Source organism: Lithobates pipiens, unplaced genomic scaffold (assembly GCF_037356315.1).
Source record: "Lithobates pipiens isolate NorthernLeopardFrog02 unplaced genomic scaffold, aLitPip1_a1.2 Scaffold_16, whole genome shotgun sequence".
Lineage (NCBI taxonomy): Eukaryota > Metazoa > Chordata > Amphibia > Anura > Ranidae > Lithobates > Lithobates pipiens.
The window spans coordinates 164,845,360-164,861,261 of NW_027507748.1; the positions used below are offsets into that span (position 1 = coordinate 164,845,360).

At 38.6% G+C, this 15,902-nt stretch overlaps 1 protein-coding gene across 3 annotated transcripts in view; it reads left to right on the plus strand.

Moving 5' to 3' along the window:
- SH3KBP1 (SH3 domain containing kinase binding protein 1) overlaps positions 1-10,126 on the plus strand; it is a 530,573-nt gene extending 520,447 nt beyond the window's left edge. For all 3 annotated transcript variants that reach the window (XM_077480738.1, XM_077480739.1, XM_077480741.1), the window contains one exon: positions 1,139-10,126. In XM_077480738.1, coding sequence (XP_077336864.1) covers positions 1,139-1,180 — 42 coding nt within the window. In that variant the 3' untranslated portion in view covers positions 1,181-10,126. The remainder of the gene's footprint in view (positions 1-1,138) is intronic.
- Positions 10,127-15,902: the final 5,776 nt, after the last annotated feature.

A 15,902-nucleotide genomic window follows, 5' to 3' on the forward strand; every position in this document is an offset into this window, starting at 1 on the left:
ACTTTTCAGATATTTATTTGTAAAAAAATGTAAAGCCATTTATCATATTCCTTTAGCTTCACAATTATGTGCCACTTTGTGTTGGTCTATCACATAAAATCCCAATAAGATACATTTAAGTTTTTGGCTGTAACATGACAAAATGTGGAAAATTGCAAGGTGGATTAATACTTTTTCAAGGCACTGTAGTGATGGTCCACGACTAGGACAGATTAGCTATAAATGTAAACTTATGTAGAGAAAGCTGTTTTGAACAGTTGACCAATTGTTTTTTTTTGTTCCATGGCTTCATGATGGGTAATGACTAGGACCTGATAGCTAAAATGTTATCTTATCTAAAGAAGGCCATTTTGCACCACTGGACTCACTTTGGTCTGTAGAGGGGATGTTCGTTCCTTGGTTTTATGTCTTTTAAACCCTTTTAAGTATAATTGTGTTTAAAGCAGAGCTGCAGTGCATGTGAGCATCAAAAACCATGTTTAATACATATTTAATATTCAAAGCCAACTCTCCCATCTGTACAAACAAATGGCAACCACCCCAACCTATAGCTGGCCTTTGCAGCAAAGAGCACATAAAAGGGCGACACGTGTCAAAAAAAACAACAAAAAAAGATTCCCAGCTCACTTACCAACCAGCCTATAACAAACACATCCATCCTTCCATGTCTCAATGCCTTTTTTTTTTTGCTTAGAAATCACTCCCTGGCATTTCTCACCGTGGCCATCTTAAATAAGGGCAAATGATTCATGTAGCATTTACTTCCAGGAATCTGCCTGCCCTTAGCTTAGGCTTGCAGGCAGGAGAGTGTGCTTAGCTAAGAAACCCTCTTCTTCCCTCCTGAAGACTCCTGGGATGCATGACATCATTTGCCTAGGCCTGGAAACCAGGAAGTAACTGAAAAAAATGTTTAGAATCGGTAAATAAGATATACTTTCCAATCTATTTACGGATGCTAGCAGCATATGGATTAAAAATCATACATTTTTGAGAGTGAAGTTCTGGTTTAAGTTAAAGAATAATGGTAATTTCTTTTTATTTTATTTTTTTTTAATCCTGGTTAACTTTTGTTTGGTATGTGGTAGTACGGTTTGATAGCCAAAGTTTATTAAACCTACATATTTTGTTTTATTTTCAGATGGATGTCAATGAAATAAAGAAATCTCTACAGTCTAAATGAATGAATCATGCCTAGTAAATAACTTTCATCCACCGAAAGTCAAGAGCGAAGAGCTGTTCTTCCCACACAGGCCAAAATATTTTTGGTGCCAAATGATTTAAGATTCACCTCAGAAGCTCAGAAAGCACAACAGCAGCTCTACCAACCAAGGAGACCCTGGGGACATTTGTAGTGCTCGGCACACATATTTATCAAGACAACTCCATGTTGTGCTCACATGTTCCTCTTAAAACTGCGAATGAAGGAAACTCAGGCAGTTTTACTTCAGAGTGGTACTTTTTTATGATATTTTTCCATGAATAACGTGTATTTCAGATTGTCTGTTTACAAGCTTTATAATTTCCCCCCTTTTTTTTCTTTTTTTTTTATATGTGTGTTTGCGTCTTTATCTCAGACTCCTGAACAATTTGTATGGTGTGCAGTTATGTCATTTAATTGTATTTTTTTTCTTCCCAGATGCCCTGATGTATTCATTTACATCTATGACTATGACTTTTAAAAGTACAAATGCAATGTACTGTCCATGCAATGTGATAGAAAGCTTCTGAAATTATTTTCACTGTACTTTAGGAATGTATGTTTAAAATAGGAAAATGATGGTTAAATATGATTTGTGCCTTTTTTTTTGTTTTGTTTTGCCTAGCACAATTGTGCAAAAAGTAAATCTATATATATAAAAAATGGCAGTTATGATGACGTGTATGTCTAGCAAGATAGTGGGGAGAAGAACTAGAACCCTCTTTGGGTTTTTACTGTTATCTAGGGCTCTCATGTTGACAATGATTGTCACCAGATAGGATGCAAGGGAAAATCTTTAACAGCAAAGCAGACAGGAAAAAAAAAATAATATATATATATATATATATATATATATATATATATATATATATATATATATATATATATATATATTTGTGTGTGTGTGTGTGTATAGATATATACACACATACAGAGGGTAAAATAAGTGTTGAACACATCTCTTTGTAAGTATATTTCTAAAGGTGCTATTGACATGAAATTGTCGCCAGATGTCAGTAATAACCCATGCAATCAATACATGCAAAGAAACCAAAACAAATATGTTCAGAAATTAAGTTATGTGTAATAAAATGGAATGACACAGGGAAAAGGTATTGAACAGATGAAGAAAGGGAGGTGCAAGAAGGCTTGAAAAGCCAAGACACCAGCTGAAATCTATCAGTAATTAGAAAGCAATCCAGCCCCTTGTCAGTGCAAATTATTATCAGCTGGTGAGATAAAAAGGTGTCTCATTACCAAGGTTTCACACAAGAAACCTCTCATGATGGGTAAAAGAAAAAAGCACTCTCAAGACCTTTGCAACCTTATTGTTGCAAAACATACTGATGGCATTGGTTACAGAAGGATTTCTAAACTTCTGAATGTCCCAGTGAGCACTGTTGGGGCCATAATCCGGAAGTGGAAAGAACATAATTTCACCATAAACCGGCCACGACCAGGTGCTCCTCGCAAGATTTCTGACAGAAGACTGAACAGACTTATTAGATAAGTTGTCCCCCCATGTGGGGAGCTTTAAAAAGACCTGGAATTAGCAGATACAATTGTTTCAAAGAAAACAATAAGTAATGCACTTGACCGCCATGGCCTGTAAGCACGCTCACCAGGCAAGACTCCATTGCTGAAGAAAAAGCATGGTGAAGCTTGTTTAAAGTTTGCTGCACAACATTTAGACAAGCCTGTGAAATACTGGGAGAATATAGTCTTGTCAGATGAGACCAAAATTGAACTCTTTGGATGCCATAATACACACCATGTTTGGAGGTCAAATGGCACTGCACATCACTCCAAAAACACCCCCATAACAGTGAAGTTTAGCGATGAGGACTTCATGATGTGGGGCTGTGTTTCATCATACGGTGCTGGTAAACTTCATATCATTGAAGGAAGTATGAATATAAAAATGTACCAAGACATTCTTGATAAAAATCTGTAGCCATCTACCAGGATGATGAGGATTAAACAAGGGTGGACATTTCAGCAAGACAATCCTAAACACAAAGCCAAGAAAACTCGTAATTGGTTTCAAAGAAAGAAAATAAAGCTGCGAGGATGGCCCAGCCAATCACCGGACTTAAATCCAATAGAAAATCTATGAAAAGAACTAAAGATCAGAGTTAATAGTAGAGGCCTGCCAGAGCAATGCATGCGATTAGTTTATCCATACAGGAGGCATCTTGAAGCTGTCATTACCAACATAGGATTTTGTACGAGCTATTAAATAAATTTCAGTTAGCATGTTCAATACTTTTTCCCTGTGTCATACCATTTTATTAACACATAACTTAATTTATGAATTTTTAATGTCAATAGCACCTTTAGAAATCTATTTACCTAGAAAAATGGTGATGTGTTTAATACTCCTTTTACCCACTGTGTGTGTGTGTGTGTGTGTGTGTGTGTGTGTGTGTGTGTGTGTGTGTGTGTGTGTGTGTATATATATATATATATATATATATATATATATATATATATATATATAATTTTTTATTTTTTTGTGCATAGCATTTTATTGCTGTTTTTGTCACTGTTGCAAATGTACCCTCACTTCCTGTCAGGTGAAACCATTTTCAATGGGTCAGTAAGTAAGAGAAATATCTCTAGCGGGGCCCCTCTATAGCAGTAAAATCCAGGACAGGGGTTTTAATCCCTCTCCACCCCAACTCCAAAAGTAAAAAATAAATAAAACATTTTTGTTGATCACGCACATTTCTGCTAAACACTATTTTAATGGCTACATGACCCCGCAATCATTTTAGAAAATGCACATCCCTTTCTGTGAAAGAATTTTAAATATACTGCCCCTGTGTGCCTATCTGATGGGAACCATGTTGAAAAGTTTTAATTTTAGTGTCTGTCTGTGTGTGGCCACAACTTAGCATGCCACAGTTGAGTAGGTCCGATCTAATGAAAAAAAAATGATTGGATTCCATGATGCTGTGGAGCCTTCAATATTTTGCTGTGTATACGCTGCACTGACAGTCAGCATAATGCAGTGCAACATTTTTTTAAGGATGCCATTTACTGGTTTGGTAATAAAATGCTCTACCACTAAAAGAAGGCGTTTAAGGAAAGTGTTTAAAAGTATTTATCAGTTGTATTCAGCCTTTTCAAACACTGCTCATTTTAAAATTGTATACGACTTTGCAATTTGACTAATGTTTCCCACCAACAGCCTTCCCCTTTTATAATAAAAGCAGATCCAAAAAAAAAAAAATGATCCTGAAGCTTGAGGTCAGGGGATTTCTGCACTTTTTTTTACTTATGATGGGGAAGAGAAAATACTCGTGCAACCACATGATAGCGCAGAAAAACTCTTCGTCAGAAACCAGTACTACAGATTCAGGCAGGAATTTTTTTTTTTTTTTTAAACCCATGAACAAATGCATTTCTTATGAATATTTAGTATTGACTCCTATAAAAAGATTATATTTTTAAGAGATAATCCCTTTCTTTTTAGAAAATGTTCTATTCACTTTGTAGTGATGTATAGAAGAGGTATAAGTGTTAAAAAGAAAGTTGGAAGACATTTCTGGAAAAAAAAATAGGTTTTATTTGTAGGGATCAATACATTTTTGGGGGAAAAGTGTAGTTTACTGGTGTTTTAGAAAGGATATCAAAGATACAAGGAAACACCTATTTAATAACGGAACTCTGTTTTTCTGACATTTTGAAATGGTTAGAGGATTCAAGTTCAGGTACAAAAATGTAGTTCCCCAGTCTTCGATGTAATACCAGAAGACATTTGTCCCGAGAAAACAGGAGTGGGAAGGGTCCCCTTTATGTTACCACATGGGGAACCCCAAAATGTCCTAAAAAATATCTTTAATACTATGGCGCAAACCATTGTTATGTATAGTAAGGGAACAGCAACAGCCATTGGGAAAGTCAGACTGCATTTTTCTTCTCGGTGCACAAAATTGCTCTTTGCAACATGAAAGTTTTTTTTTTTTTAATTATTATTATTTTTCTTTGTGCCCTGGAAGTTATACTTACCTAAAGCAATATATTTCCAGAAATATAAGCATTGTCTTCAAACTAAAAAAAGAGGGAAGAATCCAAACCAACTGAAATATCAGAATTTGTCATTCATTGCGCTACGCGTACAATCCAGCTCAAACCTCACTGACTGTAGTGCAACAGCAACCTCTAGTGTTGGGAATTGGAAAATAGAAATTAAATTTATATCTATAGTACTAAGAATTATTTTTAAATCATATGGTCAGAAAGATATAAAATAAAAGCAGCAATAGATATGCATATAGATGTCAGACATTTTATTGGGAAAATGCATGGCTGTGGTTATTGTTCACCTTTGCCTACAAATAATGGGGCCATTTTGTGGACTTAACCAATATTTTTATAATAATAGTTCAGTCCTCAGTTTGTGCAGATGACAGTTACTTTTCAAGAGTATTAGTAGTTAAGAATTGATTACATAAGAGTCATTTATTGATCCATACCATGTCATATGAAATTATAGTATTGCTGCCTATAGAAACTAAGGCTGTTCCTGCTGCTGCAAGACTTTGTGAAAGTCTTATCACAGGCAGTTATTGGGCACATGCACACAAACTTCCTTTTAGCACTGCATTCAGTGCATGTCTTCCTTCTTAAAGCAGAGTGCCACCCAAAAATTGAACTTCCGCTTTAAGTACTCATGACCTCTGACATGCCACATTTGGCATGTCATTTATTCGGGGGGGGGGGAACGGGTACCCAGCTCCCACTTCCTCTCCTGGTACCAAAAGGAAGTTCACCAATCCCCTCTCCCTCCCTGCAATCTTCTGGGACATAACACAGGTCTCAGAAGATTGCCTGGCCATTCATAATTCTGTGCTCTCCCAGCTGTGAATGGCACCCTTTGCTTGCAATGCTGGCGCCGCAGAGAGGGTGAGGGGAGCGAGGCTTCAGGCGGCCACATCTCTGGACCGTAAGGCAGGTGAGTGTTTATTGAAAGTCAGCAGCTACACTTTTTCTAGCTGCTGACTTTTAAATGGGCGGAATTCCGCTCTTTAAATAGGAAAAAAAACATCAACATGTTTTCTGCTGTAAGAAAAAAATAATGGAATAGTGATGTTCATACAAGCATTTGGATTTTATTCTGCTGGCTACTTCTAACATGTAAACTGCTCTTTTAAAAAAAAGGACACGTATTACATTTTATTTTATTATAGTAAGGCAGTATCCACAGTGGACAAAAATAAAAGATAACATGTTAAAATGGAAGATACCAATCTGACTGGAAACAGATAACATCAAATAACGATCATGCCAAAGGCCTACACAAGGCAGGTGGTACAGGACAATAAAATGTGTTAATGTAAATATCAAGGAGAAGCAAATCCAGAGACATTATTTAAATAAGGGCATTACTTCAGCAGACCTGAATCCCAAATAACTTGGGAATGGTGCTGCACCTCAGAAGTAATGTCACGTAGAACCCCATCAGGAACAAGAACTGCTGAACAGACTAGAAATGTCATAATAGTAGTGGCAGGGAATGTAGCAATATGTCTTGGCTCCAGGTCTCAGAGGTGAGGCTATGTATGTACTGAAATTATTCCACAGCAGTGTTAATTGTGATGTCAAATTTCAATTTAGTTTTAGTCGAAATCTTTGGACTAAAATGCCATTTTCGTTTTGGTCGTATTTAATCATCTAATTTGTTTAATTTTTAGTCGTATTTAAGTCAACTAAAATCTCCAGTAAATTTTAGTAGACTAAAATCTTCAGTATTGTAAACAAATAAAAATATTGCTTTTTTGACAAATAGAAGTTTACCTTTAAAATATAAAAAACAAAACAAAAAACTGTAAACTCTATTGTCTATAATGCCATTGCACATATTACCTGCATATAAAAACTTTAGCAGTTCTCTAATAATAATGAAAACAAGTATGACGTAACCTCATATATTTTATATATATATATATATACACACACACACACACACACACACACATATACATACATACATACATACATACACACATATACATACATACATACATACACACATATATATATATATATATATATATATATATACATATACATATACATATACATATACATACATATACACATATACACACACACACACACACACACATATATATATATATAAACAAAGTTTAATAAACAAACAAGAATATTCCTTTTTGACGTCAAATTTCGATTTAGTTTTAGTTATGCCCCGTACACACGACCAGACTTTTCAACATCAAAAGTCTGACGGAATGATTCCGGCAGACTATTCGAACGTGTGTGGGCTGCAGCTGACTTTTGATTTGCAAAAGTCTGACAGACTTTAGAAATGGAACATGTTTCAAATTTTTCCGACAGAACTCTGCCGGACCCAGAAATCCGCTCGTGTGTGTGCTAGTCTGACGGACTAAAACCGACGCTAGGGCAGCTATTGGCTACTGGCTATGAACTTCCTTATTCTAGTCCAGTCATACGTCATCACGTTCGAATCCATCGGACTTTGGTGTGATTGTGTGTGGCCAAGTCCGTTCATTCGGAAAGTCCGTCAGAACTCTGTTAGAACTCCGTCGAAAGTCTGCCAGACTTAAGTCCTGTCGTGTGTACGCGGCATTAGTCTTTTGACTAAAAGCCATTTTAGTTTTAGTCATTTAGTCTGAATTGAAAGTGAATTTTATTTTCGTTTAGGTTTCATCATTGAAAAAAATGCAGCTGACTAAAAATTATGACAAATACTTTCATCAACAAAATTAACATTGCTCCACAAAATTTAACGACAGCTGCTGCGTTTTCAAAAGAATGACATATTTTGTAATTTTGCATTGATGATATCATATTATACATGCTTGCATGACCAACCTCTTCCATTATTTGATTCTGTTGTCTTTTACATCCTTTTCCTTGGTTAACTATTAAAGATAGCTGCCTCCTCCTTTGGAGGAAGACACTATTTCCCTTGTGTTGGCAGGAGACAGAACATCTGTGACCATTAATTGGTGGAGAATAATATAGGCAAATCATTCTTAGCACCAGTGATTGAAGCTGCATTTACTATGCTGTATACCATTACCAAAGCAGTACTAGGGAAGAGAATGACCTAATGGTAACCAATCCAATTTGTAATTCTATCTGACATATGCATCCAATATGGATGGTATCTAGGTGATTTTCGTTTGAGATATTCTAAGATCTCCAAACTGTGTGGTGCCCTGCTACGGTCCAAGAAAGCCCTGGATAAATGACATCTCCCTTCTGGCCTGGGAATATCTTGTAATGTGTTCAGTGGATAGGCGGACCTGTAGTACCTACTGTCTTGAGCTTTGGCAGACTCCTTACATCCTGCAATGCAAAGCTGAACCTCAGTGACCTATAGAGATGCTCATGCTTTGTGTTGTAGATGGAGGGCCTTCAGGTCTCCAAGGGCATCTATAGTGGATACTCAGATTTAGTGGTCTACAATGGCCTAGCAGCAGCTCTTAACAGAACAGGTGGTGTGTGCAAGCACTGGTGATTACACAATTTCCTAAAAGTAGACTGCTGTCCGTTTATAGGGAATTGTGTTGTTTGGGTAATATTATTGCAATCCTGTTAAGTTGGCCTAAGTTGACTCAAATGTAAATTATGTCAACTGTCTGGCTGCTTAATAAGTAAAGAACAATAGAAGGGTTTAAATACTTTTTTGAAGAAAATACTGCTCAAGGCTCCTTTCAGTGCTTTCACATGACCAAATATCCCTGATTTCTTTTAAATGGAAAGATCAGAGTTTAGACTCGCTTCAAGGCTTGATCTTGGGACTCATGTTGCAGGGAGCCCTCAGAAACAAAATTTTCCTATGAAAGGTAAACACTTTAGCCATTTTATCAGTTTTTATTCATCTATCCCTATTAACAGATGTTTAAGTAAAATTTTAGGTATTGGTCCATTTTACCAGCAATGATAAATTGTAAACATATAGGGTGAGGGCACATGGAATGTCCCACTGACATTACCGAGATGCCAAGTAACCACCAAATTGCAGGTAGACCATTTATAAAAGTATTTTCCACCCCCTAAAAGGGAATATATAACTCATTGATTTTTTTTTTTTATGCCTTCTGCCATGAGCCCATTTACCTTTTCCACTTTTCTGGAGCTTTCAAACTACATCCGTGGTTGAAAATGCTACTGGAAATAAATACTATTGTTTTCCAAATGGTTTGTAGATCGGTGTGTGTTTTACAGTGTTCTTGCCAGACCAGACAAGCAAGTCTTTTTCTTCTCTGAAGCGCAAACCAAGTGGCCAGTGTGAAAAGAATGCATGCTATTTCAAAAACATATTTACCTTCAAAATGTATATTTAATCCATTTAATATGCCATTATAAAACCAAAACAGACTTCTTTCCGCTGTGAGGCTGCTCTCTGCCCATGGCATACCCAGCCAGGAAAGGCTAGTCTCAGAAGAGCAAGCCTATGTATCTATGAAGAAGATGATGATATAATTTACAGCATGGAATGAATGTCTATACCAATTTGTTGTACTTGCAGGAATTCTAATATGTGACCTGTGTATGTTATGTTCTCTTTATTACGTTTTTACAGACTCATTGTAATTTATATGCATTACAACGAAATTAAATGTAAATTATGTTTTAATTTTACTATTTCCCCCACAGTGTCTGAGCAAACACCATTACATTGAATAAAGTCAATTCAATATCTTGATTCATAAAATAATTTTAATGCATATTTAGTGATGGTTGTTTTTAACTTGGATTTTTATAATATCCCTGATATTTATGTATTGTCACTTGCCACTCTGTTGTAAGCTTCATAATAATGAAAAAGAATGTTTTTATATTGAAATGCTGTGCTTGTGTATTTTTATTTTTATTTTATTTTTTACATTTTTTATTTGCTGGGATTTAATAAACACATGAAGTATACTATGTCTTTTGGGAAATTAAAATGAGATAAGATATTTAAAGTTAAACTCCATTTGTGTTGAGAAATAGACATATGGGCACCACGTTTCTTGTACCTCTTCTTGAGACAGAAGAGCCTAGTTATCTCTGCTTTAAAATATAACTAAAGCCAAAATTATTTTTGCCATGAATATGGCAGAAAATAGTTTAGACCCCTCTTCAGGTTAAATTTTGCTGTCTGTATCCATTTGTGAATTACCTTTGCTTCCTGTCCTATAGACTCAAGGGGATATAGGAGGGAATCTTTCTAAAGTAAACGGTTTTGCAAATTGTAGATTGGTTGAATGTGTGTGGGGAAGGTATAGACCAGGTATGGGCAATTAGCGGACCTCCAGCTGTTGCAGAACTACAAGTCCCATGAGGCATAGCAAGATTCTGACAGCCGCAAGCATGACACCCAGAGGCAAAGGCATGATGGGACTTGTAGTTTTGCAACAGCTGGAGGTCCGCTAATTGCATATCCTCGGTATAGACCAAAGTCATGTACATTTGGAGTGTTGTTTCATCCTTGTTTCAAATATATCGGGAACAGGACTTTAAATTGGGGTGGATAAAAATAAATTTTTATTTTGATTTTTATCAAATTTATTTGAATAAAATGCTTTTGGAGTAAAAATCTATCTAAAGATAGTTTTCTGTTTAGGATACATTAGTAATTTAGTTTATTCAGCATGAAATGGAGCTTCGTTATATAGCATGAGGCTGTATATTCTGCAATATTTACATTTTTGGTCAACTCATTCAGGGAATGCAAGCTCTGAAAGCTGAGATAACATGCAACGCATTGATGCATTCACACAATTTCACAATAACCATGAGACACAGTAACCATAAAACAAAGTTCAGGAATATTCCTTTATCCCATTGTTTTGCAAATCCATGTACACTACAAATTGTATGATTGAATTGGCTCTGATATCGCTGTTTTATTAACCTGACACCTTATTATTCTAAATAGGAAACCTTCATTTTGTTTGCAAATATTAAAGATTCTAACTACCAGCAAGAATAAGTCCTTACGTTTAACCACTTGGGTACCGCGCTATTGCCGAATGACGGCATTAGCGCGGACCTAGATTTCCGGGACTACGTCTATTGACGTCGTCCCGGTTACGAGCGGCCTGCGCGCCCCCTGAGGGGCGCGCGCGGCGCGCTCTGTGATCGGCGAGTCCGTGAGACTCGCCTGATCACCGATCCATGTAAGGGGTCGATCCCGACCCCTTATCACGTGATCAGCTGTCAGCCAATGACAGCTGATCATGTGATAGAACGGAGCCGGTAATCGGCTATTATTCCTCCTCGCGCTGACAGCGCGAGGAGAAAAAAAGCCGATCACCGGCGGCCGTGATTGGGACATCAGTCCCGATCACGGCCAGCAATGCAAGGCACCACATGCCACCTGCCAGTGCCCACCTGCCTCCCGCAGTGCCATCCTGAAGTATAACTAAAAGTAAAAGTAAGTGCCCCCCGTCTGTGCCCATAGTGCCCACAGTGCCACCCACAGTGCCACCCACAGTGCCACCCACAGTGCCACCCCACAGTGCCACCCACAGTGCCACCCAATCTGCCTCAAAGGTGCTGCACCCCAGTGCCGCCCATCAGTGCCGCCCATCAGTGCCCAGCAGTGCCGCCCATCAGTGCCCAGCAGTGCCACCTATCAGAGCCACCTATCAGTGCCACCTATCAGTGCCCATCAGTCCCATCTATCTGTGGTACCTATCAGTGCCCATCCGTGCCACCCACCCGTGCCACTTATCCGTGCCACCCATCCGTGCCATCTTATCTGTGCCCATCTTTGCCCATCAGTGCCGCCTTATCTGTGCCCATCGGTGCCGCCTTATCTGTGCCTATTAGTGCCGCCTTAACTATGCCTATCAGTGCCCACCAGTGCAGCCTATCAGTGCCCACCAATGCAGCCTATCAGTGCCCACCAATGCAGCCCATCAGTGCCCACCAATGCAGCCCATCAGTGCCCACCAATGCAGCCTATCAGTGCCGCCTTATCAGCGCACTTCAATGAAGGAGAAAAATGACCCGTTTGCAAAATTTTATAACAAACTATTAAAACATGATTTTTTTTTTTTTTGCATCTTTTTTTGTTTGTTTAGCAAAAAATAAAACTCCGAGCTGTAACTAAATACCACCAAAAGAAAGCTCTATTTGTGGGAAAAAAATGATAAAAATTTCATTTGGGTACAGTGTTGTATGCCCGCGCAATTGTCATTCAAAGTGCATCAGCGCTGAAAGCTGAAAATTGGTCTGGGACTGAGGGGGGTTTAAGTGCCCAGTAAGCAAGTGGTTAAAGAGCACCTGTCATTTCAGAGCCATCATAGTAGCGCCTGTTAGCAGGCATCCACTCACCTGCTGCCACCACATCCCTCACCTTGTTGTGTCACTGCCACATCACCAGCTGTCCCATTAAAGTGAATGGGACCATCGGTGAGTCAACAGTGGGTCAGAGGATGGAACAGAGATGACAGTTGCTCTTTAAAATGTATGATTTAAATTGAGATGATTTAAATCAACACTTTTTTGTAGTGATTTAAATTGACTTGATTTAAATCAAATCCACCCTGAATTAAATACTTCTCATCATCCTTGTTTAAAATATCTTTTGCCAATTGTCACCAAAACAAGTGTCCCTTTGGAGGTTCTCCCCTTTATTTTTGTTTTGGTGATCTCAACATTTTGCATATCTTACTTGCAAGGTATTTATAAACCCTGGGTTATAAATTTGTAACTTCAGGTTATTGGACACTGGCAAGCTTTCAAGGACATGAAAAAAACAGTAACTGCTGGCGCAAAGACAGTGTATCCGTGGATAATAAGGCACATTGAAAACTAAAGATAGTATAGTGCAGAGATATGCAATTAGCGGACCTCCAGCTGTTGCAAAACTACAAGTCCCATCATGCTTCTGTCTCTGGGTGTCATGCTTGTGGCTGTCAGAGTCTTGCTAAGCCTCATGGGACTTGTAGTTCCGCAACAGCTGCCGATCTGCTAATTGCATATCCCTGGTATACTCCATAAGCAATACAACTAAAATATAAAGTCCATGTACAAAAAATAATTAGTAGTAAATGATGGCAGCAGATATTCTCAAGCTTTCAAGGACATGCCCATTGGCCGTCTCCTGTATAACCCTACCCCGCTCCATGAATCCTCTGTTTTTTCTGGTGTGATTAACCTCTTCTGCTGCGTGAGAAATCACTCTTAGCCCAAGTAAGTTATTATTTTGCTTTTCCTAATATTCAAATTCTTCAATCAACTCACCACTGTCTTCTAATGTCACAAATAAAAATAAGTGCATTGGGATCAGCACAACCTTGGTAAAATCTTGGAAGCTGTACCCAGCCCCCATGCTGTGGAGATAGCCTGTAATCTTTCTTCAGGCACTGGATCCTGCACAGATGCTCACTTTCTGCAATGCATGTAGTCAGCCACAGGTTGCTATACAAGTCCAGGGTCATGGTTCATCTCTATGGAACCCAGTCTTCAAGTTTCAAGCCCCAATCCAGACTTACAAAATCCAGAGAAGACTTAAAGCATAGTTTTCTCTGCTCACCAATCTTCTGCTGGAACTTCTCAGACTGCCTCTTTGAGAGTCCTGTGTCCATTTTACACTAATTTTCACCAAGACAGGGGCTCTCACTCTCACAGTGCAGACTAGGCAAAATGGACAATGGGAAAACCGCAGGCAACTATTTGCCCTATTGAAGGTCTGCACAACACTCAATCTCAGAGTGACAATCCTTGCACCAGAGCAGGAACCATTTCTTATTCTTTTCTCTGCATTCTTTTCTATCTCTATTTCAGGCACAGAACAAGCAATCTATCCGCCAAAAGCAGAATTCTCTGCATCTATGCCACAATTCGGACAAATAACAGCTTTAATGCAGTCATCTCTGTTCAGGGCTTAAAAACTCCAGGCCTCTTATTCTATTCCCATCTTGAGTTGGTTCACCATGTGCCTGTCTTAAATGAGGCAGACACAGAAGGGAACGAAGAGGACATAGAGGCTGAAGCTGAAATTTTTTGTTCCCAAGACTTTTGTATAATTGAAGAGGTAACCTCATGCAACATGCTTGCTAAAGTGGAAAAGTTTTTTGCTGCCTTCTGCAAAAGCCTTGGCATTGTTCAGACTGATTCTACTCCCTTTCGCCATGCCCCTTTTGCTACAAAATCTTTAAAGATGTTCCTTGTTCATGAACAAACAGAATGTGCAATCTATAATGACTGGACCACTCCAGAAAGAATTTTCACTTTTCCCAAAATCTTTACCAAACTATCCAGTGGAAAAAGAGTTGACAAAAAGTGGTATATTCCTGCAGTCCCAGTCTTAAATAAACATAATGATGTTCCTTCTTTTAAAAATTCTGCACATAAAAAGTTTGAGACTCCTTAAGGTTCTCTACTCATACAGGCTCAACCTGCAACCAGCTCTTGGTGCAATTTCTGTGTGTCAAACTTCAACAAACTGGATCAGGACATAGCACAACCAACACAACTGCCTTCTGCTCTGCTTTTTTGTTTATAAAAATAAAATCTCTAGAATGGTTCAAGTCTCCATTCACATGCACAGGAACTTGTGGCTAAATGCCTGCTCTCGATCCTACAGTATTTAGGATTTGGCACCAACATGCTTCAGTGGATTTCATCAATCTATTCATGCCCTTCAGCCCGAAATCAAGCCAATGGGGTCCTGTCGGAGCATTTCAAAATTACTAATGGGACATGACAGTGCTGTCCACTGCCACCCTGCCTCTTCGCCTTGTCATTGGAACTGTTTTTGTGTACCATACGCATGAACCCGGATGTCATTGGCATAAATGTCGGGGGCACTCAGCATAAAGTTGTCGGCCTATGCCGAGGACAAGTTATTTTCCCCACAAACCCAGTGATTTCACTCCCGAACCTTCTTAAGAAATTAGAGAGATATGGAGCTCTCTCCAATCTCAAAATTGGTTTTCTTTAATCTGAGGCAATGTGACTTAATCTCCCACAGTCACTTCTCTCTCAACTTCAGATGAGCTTTAAACTAAAATGGAATAACTCTGCACTGACATATTTGGGTACAATCATCCCCCCACAAGATATTAAAATTAAATTTCCCTCCACTACTGACAAGAGTCCGTACTCTCCTAAATAAATGAAATACAGGTCTTCACTTATGGTTTGGTCGCTGCAATATTCTCAAATTGAATATCCTTCCTAAATTTCTCTACCTCCTGCAAGCTCTACCAATTTATATTCCATCCAACTTTTTCAAACAGATTCAGAAGGTATTTTTTACTTTATATGGGCCCATAAACACCCCCGTCTAAAGAGGAGTCAGCTCACACTTCCCAAGCAATATGGGGGACTAGTGGTACCAGATGTACGTAAATACTACCAAGCAATTCACCTTAGTAGACTTATTGATTGGAATAGACATCAAGAGCTGTGGGTTCAGTTGGAACAAGATCAAAGTGCAATACCTCTTTTTAGGGTGCCATGGTGCTAGGATTCACTACCCAAGAAAGTGAAAACCCATCCACTCCTTGGCCAGACCACAAAAATCTGCTCACTTCTGTTCACACAAGCGTCTCTCTCCTCCCCAACATCACCACTATTTCCAATGTTGGGGAGCCCACGTTTTTTCCCGGGTTACCAAGATCCACCCTTCAAAAATCTGTTGAACACTGGTTGCTTGCAGGCCTCTCACTTTCTAACGAATAGGTCGTGGTCTTCGTTTCCT